General features: G+C 50.5%; 1 protein-coding gene across 1 annotated transcript; it reads left to right on the top strand.

Annotated features, from left to right (window-relative positions):
• Nucleotides 1–569: 569 nt before the first annotated feature.
• LOC107115007 (toll-like receptor 13) lies at nucleotides 570–4,871 on the top strand. Its single transcript, XM_015416616.1, has 2 exons — nucleotides 570–693; nucleotides 1,906–4,871. The coding sequence occupies exons 1-2, from the start codon at nucleotides 570–572 to the stop codon at nucleotides 4,869–4,871; spliced, it is 3,090 nt and encodes a 1,029-aa protein (XP_015272102.1).
• Nucleotides 4,872–8,152: the final 3,281 nt, after the last annotated feature.

Here is an 8,152-nt window from a genome sequence, read left to right as displayed (position 1 = left end):
CTAAAAAACTGTGAGCGGGCTCACACTAACTCAGCTTAGAGGGAACACTGGGGGCAGAGTATGAGCTTTTGTAAGTCACTGCTCACTTCTCCGGTCTTTAAGGTGCTAGTGGACTCCTGCTCTTTTCTACTTCTCCAGATCTGAATGAGTTCCAGACTTCCTCCAGGGCTTTGTGGGATGTCATATCCCCAAGAAAGTGAGAGAGAAATGTCCTGTTATCAAAAGAATTAATTCCAGACTATTGCAGAAGCCATCGGCTTAACAAAGGATGGTGTTGTGTCCGCTGACCACCACCGGAGGTCAGCACACACGCCTGAGCTCAGTCCAGGACAATAACGGGACTAGGTTACTAGTCTCGCCTCTGGGGGAAACCAATGGGACCAAGGTGGGATAGTATAACCCGCCAATGGGACCCAGGTGTGGTCCCCTGGTATTGTATATAGTTGGCCGGCCGGCCATTTCCCTTTTCCCTTTTGTTGTGTACTCAATAAAGCGTGCTGTGCACTACAGGGTCTTATGTCGTTCGTTCACGTGGCTACCCACTACACAATAGTGGCGACGAGGATGGGATGTCGGCCGCCCTGAACAACGACCAGGAGGACCGAGCTGAGCGCCCCAGCCGCCGATCCAGAGCGCCGATTGAACGGCGCCTCGCTAGGGCACCATCGCGCTCGGCCCCCCTCGCCCACCAAAGCCGGCCCGAGAGCACACACACATAGCTGTGAGCCTGAGTCCGCAAGCCCCGGTACCCACTACACAATAGATGGTTTCCCAGAAATCACTGAGATATAACTTCAGTCGCTTTCCCCCAAGCAAGCGTTATCTCACTATGCCCTTAAGGGAAAAAAAAGCTCTCACAAATCAGTCCTGAAGTCGTTTTCTTTTCATACCCGTGTGCGCTTGAAAGCATAAAGCAAGTAGATTATTTTTAAAGTGAAATCTCTTCCTGACACTTCCCACGTGCCTGATTCTTGGCATCCTTGCCTGCCCCATGCAGGGCTTGGGCCAGCCCTCATTCGGGGCCAGGTGGCCCTGGTGTGGGGGCAGCCCCTCAGGCCAGCAGTTCACCCTCCAAGACTGGAGAGCCAGTTTGGTGTAGTGGTTAAGAGCACAGACTCTAATCTGGGAGTACCGGGTTTGAATCCCCACTCCTCCACATGCAGCTGCTGGCATAACCTTGGGTCAGTCACAAGTTCTGTCAGAGCTGTTCTCTCATGAGCAGTCCTCGAAAGAGCTCTCTCAGCCCCACCTACTTCACACGGTGTCTGTTTGGTGTAGTGGTTAAGTGTGCGGACTCTAATCTGGGAGAACTGGGTTTGATTCCCCACTCCTCCACTTGCAGCTGCTGATGTGACCTTGGGTCAGTCACAAGCTCTGGCACAGCTGTCCTTGAAAAAGAGCAGTTTGTGTCAGAGTTCTCTCAGCCCCACCCACCTCACAGGGTGTCTGTTGTGGGGAGGGGAAGGGAAAGGAGTTTGTAAGCCGCTCTGAAACTCCAAGTGAAGGGCGGGGTATAAATCCAATCTCCTCCTCCTCCTCCTCTTCTTCTTCTTCTTCTTCTTCTTCTTCTTCTTCTTCTTCTTCTTCTTCTTCTTCTTCTTCTTCTTCTTCTTCTTCTTCTTCTTCTTCTTCTTCTTCTTCTGGGGAGAGGAAGGGAAAGGCGATTGTAAGCCAGTTTGAGACTCCTTCGGGTACTGAAGGGTGGGGTATAAATCCAATCTCCTCCACCTCTTCCTCCTCTTTTCCTGGTAACCTTAATAGCTGATCCACTCCTAGCTTCCTTGTATATCATGTTGAACTTACTGGGGATGGGGGGAGGGAAGGAGGAAATGATTCCGGGGACGTCAGTAAAACTATGGTTCCCAAGTGATAACTGAGTTCCCACTTAATCTTCTCTGGTTCTAGGGCTCTTGGACTACCGAAGGATTTTGGAATTGTGGATTCCGCTCATGCAAATGAGAAGACCAGGACTCCTCCTCCCTTTCTTGGCTTTTGCGCTGCTGAACACTCAGCAGGCCAGCTCCTATGGCTTCAGGAACTGCATCCAGACCATGGAAGACCCGGGGAACTTCAAATGCATGCACCGCTTCCTGGATTCGATCTCCAGCGCTGTGGGCGACCTCCCCCACAACACAACGGTGGTCAACGCGTCCCACAACTCCATCCAGTCCTTGCCTTATGGGAGCTTCCTCCACCTGCCGAAGCTGCAGATCCTGCAGCTCAGCTGCAACAAAATACAGAGCATAGAAGGCGGCGCCTTTGAAAATCTCATGGCCTTGGAGACGCTCAACCTCTCCTCCAACCGTCTCATAAATGTCTCCCAAGATATGTTCCGTGGCTTGGCCTGCCTCACCTACCTCCTCTTAAACAATAACCAGCTGAAAACGATAGGTCCAGATACCTTTGGTCCGTTACAGAACCTTTGGAAACTGGAGCTCCAGTTTAACGTTCTGGAGAACTTTGATGAAGTGCTTCAGGGCCTTCAGAACCTGACGAGGCTGGAACATCTGGATTTGTGCAACAATAACCTGGCCTCCCTAAAGTCCATCGGGAGGCTTCCCGAGTCCCTCTTTACCCTCTTGCTTTGTAACAATTCCCTGAGTAGGATGGACGTGGAAGAGAGCAGATTCCTGAGGAACGTAAAAACGCTGGACCTGTCCTACAATAACATCTCCAATGCCTCTTCCTTCGATACAGTCAGGCTCTGTAATCTTAGCACTCTGAAGCTGATGGGAAATGGAATAGATGTTTTCCAGCTCTTGAATGTTTCCGATCTACGGGCTCCTAGTTTGGACTACTCCGGGCTGCGCTTGCATACCTTTTCCCAATTGCAAAGGGTTTGCCAGAAACTCAGGAAATATAACGTTTCCCTGAATCTACGTATGCAGAGCAACAGCCTCAGGAACCTGAGCAGCAATGTCTTCTCTGACTGTCCACCTATCCAGCTGCTGGATCTCTCAAGGAACCGCCTCAGGACTGTGGGATGTGTAGGCGAACTGTTCAACAAGACAGTGCCTAAGCTGCAGACCTTGACTGTCGAGCACAACCTACTAAACAGACTGAGGTCCTGCCATAACAAAATTGTCTTGCAAGAACTAAGGGATATCTCCTTCCGCTTCAACCGCATCCTCTTGGTCAGTTCTCGTGCTTTCGACTATGCGCCTAATTTGGACAGACTCCATCTCAACATCAACAACATCGCCTACCTGGACAGAAGGGCCCTGCAGGGTCTCCACAAACTCCGGGAGCTGCGCTTAGACAACAACCTTCTAACTGATCTCTACTACCTCAGCTTCGATAACCTGAACAATCTCCGGACACTCAACCTCCGGAACAACCGTATCTCCGTCCTCTTTCCCCTAATCTTCCACAGCTTGGGGAAGCTCCGTATCTTGGACCTGGGTGGGAACAACATCCGCAGGTTTACCAACAGGTCACTCGAGGGGCTGAGGAGTCTCTCCAACCTCTACCTGGACGGCAATCGCATCGAATACATTCACTCGAACGATTTCATCGCTGTACAGAGCACTCTGAGAGTGCTGGACCTGAAGGGTAATCAGATAACCTACATCAGCATGCAGCAACACAACGCACCTCCCTTCTCAAACCTGAGCAAGGTCTACGATCTTAAGCTTCAAGCTCAGCAGCCTTACGGCCTGAAAATCATTCCGCCCAAGCTCTTCCAGGGCCTTACTTCCCTGCGCAACCTCTACCTGTCAGAGAACAAGATCCTCTCGATTTCGCCAGACGCATTTGATGACTTAAGAAAGCTGAGGTATCTAACCTTGGCTGACAGCAGTAATGGCATGGGGAATCTCCCCCCCGGGATATTCAAAAATCTTAGAAGACTGACGAGCCTCAACCTGGAGAACGCGGGCATCCGCACGTTGACCCTGGAGGTCTTTGGCAACCTCAGCCGACTCCACTTCCTCCAACTAGGGAAAAACGAAATGCAGACAATCAACAGCAGCGTTTTGGAGCATCTGACTTCGCTGAGATGCCTTGACCTCCGCAAATGCCCTCTGGCTTGCACCTGTGATAACATTTGGTTCCAGGAATGGCTGAAGAATGACCGAGTGCAGGTGGTTTACCTGTACAATTACACCTGCAATTCCGGGCAGAATTCCAGTTACATTTACAGTTTCGACACCCGGGTCTGCTACCAAGATGTGGGGAAGTACCTGTTCCTGATCACCTTCCCCATCTTGGTGCTTCACATGATACTCCCGTTGCTCTACCAGCACACCTACTGGCACCTAAAATACCACTTATATATCCTGAGAGCTTGGGTCAACAATCGTTGGAGGCGGGACGAGGGCAAGCGTTACAAATTTGACGCCTTCGTCTCTTACAATTCCACCGACGAGAAGTGGGTGCTGGAGCACCTGGTACCCACCCTGGAGGGCGGAGAAGCCCCCGTCTTCCGACTATGTCTTCACCACCGGGACTTCCATCCAGGGAAGTACATCATAGACAATATAGTGGACAGCATCCACAATAGCCGGCATACCATCTGCATCATCAGCCGTAAATACCTACAAAGTGAGTGGTGCTCGATGGAGATCCAGTTGGCCAGCTATAGGCTGTTTGATGAGCTGAAGGACGTGCTGATTCCGATTTTCCTGGAGGACATTCCCAAGAAGGAACTTTCTGTCTACCACCGGATGCGGAAGGTGATGTTGAAAAAAACATACATCAGTTGGCCCGTGGACCCTGAGGCTCAGAAACTGTTCTGGGCTAAGCTGAGATTCGCTCTGAAGGGCAGCCACTCAGACGAGGAGGAAGTAACCCACTGGTTCGATAAAGAAGGGAAGCCACTTTTGGAATCCCCTTCCAAGACGGAGAAGGTTGATTTCGCTCCAAGACACTAATGGGCAGAACTCAGTGTAGGCATGTTAATTTCGTAAGAGAATACTGATCGATGTTTACTAATCAAATGCTCATCGTTGTAACTGATGGAGCCGTGGCTCAGTGGTAGAGCATGTGCTTGGCGTGCAGAAGGTCCCAGGTTCAATCCACGGCCTCTCTAGTTGAAAGGACCAGGTAGAAAGTGATGTGAAAGACCTCCACCCGAGACTAGGGATGGTCAGGAACTGGGAAAATTTGATTACTTTCAGTTTGTGTTTTGTGGCATGCCTGGTTCGTGGAGCCACGAAGGGTAACAAACCTTTAGGTGCCAAACGAACTGATTTAGTTTGTGTGGTTTGTGACACAGTAGAACAACCACACCCGGCATGCTAGAGATACCAAACTCACAGGGAATCTCTGGCTGACCTTTCTCTACCTGCCTTCCAAGTTTGGTGAGGATTAGATTTACAGGGTCTGAGTTATGCCCCCCAAAAAGGTGTCCCCAAGAAAGTGCTTTCTGGAGAAATGACAGGTGCTGCCGGGCAGGAAGTTCGGGAGTGTATAGAAGAGACCCTGTACAAGCTAGAGGCATCAAACTCATAGGGGACCTCCCCCTGATGCTCCTCTATGTGCCCTCCAAGTTATGTGCAGTTTGGACTTACAGGGTCTGAGTTATGGTCCCTAAAGAAGATGCCCTCAGGAAAGGGCTTTCAGGGGAAATGTCAGGGGCAGGTTCAAAAGTGTATCAAATGGACCCTAGGCAAACTACACACACCAAACTCACACGGAACCTCACCCTGCCTTCGAAGTTCAGTGAACAGTGTCTGGAAATGTATCCATTCGTGAACCACCCCAAACCACTTGAAAGTTCGTGGATAGTTTGTGCTGGTTGACCTGCCACGAATTTCAGTTTGCGAAACACAAACCGGCCAAAAGTCGCCACAAACTTTACTTTGTGTGCTGGCTCATGCCCACCCTTACCCAAGACCCCAGAGAGCCACCCGGTTTGAGTAGACACTACTGATCTTGATGGACTGAAGGTCTGATTCAGTAGAAGGCAGATTCATGTGTCCATATTGTAGGAATACAAAGGCTCTGCCCAGAGGAACATGGCACCCTGTTCAAGAACCCGGTGAAGGTCGGGGGCCAAACTAGACATAATGGCATCCACCGACACGTGATCATGTCAAATACGGCCCTGAGTATCAGAGATCGAGGGCAGACTTGGCCCACACTGCAACAACCCTGTTCAAGAACCCGGTGAAGGTCGGGAGCCAAACTAGACATAATGGCATCCACCAGTCCGACACGTGATCATGTCAAATACAGCCCTGAGTATCAGAGATGGAGGGCAGACTTGGCCCAACAATGGCTATGAGCAGGGGTCCTTTCCTGCAGGAGCGCACAGGAGCGGAGCTCCGGCAGTTAAGAGCCCAGGGGGCGGGCACATGCAACAAGACCCACCCCCTGCTCCCAGCACCCCTCAGTCAGAGCAAGAAGCAGCCAGGTAAGCTGCAGAGCCCCCCCCCGGCCTCCCAGTCCAAAACAGTCCAGTGGCACCTTTAAGACCAAGTTTTATTCAGGTACAAGCTCTCCCTCCTCTGCAAGGACAGATCTGCACATCTCCCCCCCCAATAGCTAGCAATTCAAAACACTCCAGTGGCACCTTTAAGACCAGGTTTTATTCAGGTACAAGCTCTCCCTTCTCTGCGAGGACAGATCTGCACATTCCCCCCCCCCTCAATAGCTAGCAATCCAAAACAGTTCAGTGGCGCCTGAGTGGTGGATGTTGCCTTCTGACACACTTCCGGTGATGTCAGGGGGTGTGGCATACGCAAATAAGCTATGCTAATGAGTTATGCTAATGAGCTCCTGCACCTCTTTTCCTACGAAATGACCCCTGGCTACGAGCATAGCTTTTTACTCCCCCCTCCCATAGGAGTGAATTGAAACTATCCATTCTTTGATGTGGGAGAAAGTAAAGGGAGATCATTGGTATGTGGGCTAATCCTGGTCTATGACTTTGACAAAAATGTCTTAACGGTAACAGCCTTGCTCAGGGCTTGCAAACTGAGGGCCGTGGCTTCCTTGATTTATTGAGTCAGGGCCTTGCGAAATCTGTTGCAGTTTTGCAGGGCCCGTAAAACAGCTGTTCCACCAGGCCTTTGGTTGAGGTGGCGGATGTCAAAGAACATCGCCCTCTCCTGCTTCAGTTGCTTCAAGAGCCAGTTTGGTGTAGTGGTTAAGTGCGCGGACTCTAATCTGGGAGAACCAGGTTTGATTCCCCACTCCTCCTCTTGCACCTGCTGATGTGACCTTGGGTCAGTCACAAGCTCTGGCTCAGCTGTCCTTGAAAAAGAGCAGTTTGTGTCAGAGTTCTCTCAGCCCCACCCACCTCACAGGGTGTCTGTTGTGGGGAGGGGGAAGGGAAAGGGGTTTGTAAGCCGCTCTGAGACTCCAAGTGAATGGTGGGGTATAAATCCAATTTCTTCTTCTTCTTAATTGCTCCAAGGTGCTATTTATGCTCCAATCTGCATTGGTCTTTCCAGTCACTGTGCTGCCAATACCACATCATCTCACAAATTTCTGTCTGCATTTCATCTTGCATCGGGCCTCCTATTGTTTTGTCTCAGCATCGGCTGTCAGCATCCTTTTATTGCCCTCTAGTGGCGACTCTGAAGTCACTACGCCATCTCACCGTGTTATCTGGATTTGGTTTTAAGACAGTCCAATGTAGTTTAGGCTAAGGCAGAGTGACTAGCCCAAAGTCACCCCAAAAGCTTCCATGGCAGAGTAGAGATCTGGACTTGGGTCTTCCAGATTAACCACATTATTCAAGGGAACCTCTTTACATCATGATGCCTTCACGTTGCCAGAGGAGGTCAGAAGATGCTCACTAAAAGCCTGTGGGATGTAGTGGTTAGAGTGCTGGGCTAGGACAGGGAGACCTCAGTTCAAGTCAGCGCTCAGCTGTGAAGTTCATGACTGGTCATGAGCCTGTCACTCTCTTTCATCTCAACCTACTTCACAAGGCTATTCAGGGCTCTTTTTGTAGAAAAAGCCCAGCAGGAACTCATTAGCATAATAGGCTACACCCAACAGCAGGAACTCATTAGCATATTGGGCCACACCCCTGACAGCACAGCTCATTAGCACATTAGGCCGCACCCCCATGTTACCAGAAGTGTGGTTATCCAGCCACACCCACCTTTCCCTTCTTATTCTGTTGACCTTGTTTGTTGTCAAAACCCAGGGCCTTTTTTTGTAGCAGGAACTCCTTTGCATGTTAGGCCACACACCCCTA

This window comes from Gekko japonicus, unplaced genomic scaffold (assembly GCF_001447785.1).
Source record: "Gekko japonicus isolate JY-2015 unplaced genomic scaffold, Gekko_japonicus_V1.1 scaffold4621, whole genome shotgun sequence".
Taxonomy (NCBI): Eukaryota; Metazoa; Chordata; class Lepidosauria; order Squamata; family Gekkonidae; genus Gekko; species Gekko japonicus.
The sequence above is the reverse complement of the archived record's forward strand: the minus strand, read 5'-3'. Positions and strand labels throughout refer to the sequence as shown.

Bases quoted from the DNA above. Each gene is read 5' to 3' on its own strand.
- LOC107115007 (XM_015416616.1), top strand. From the start codon at position 570: ATGTCGGCCGCCCTGAACAACGACCAGGAGGACCGAGCTGAGCGCCCC. The intron at 694-1,905 runs GCCGGCCCGAGA...CTCTGGTTCTAG, and splicing joins GGCCCCCCTCGCCCACCAAA to GGCTCTTGGACTACCGAAGG.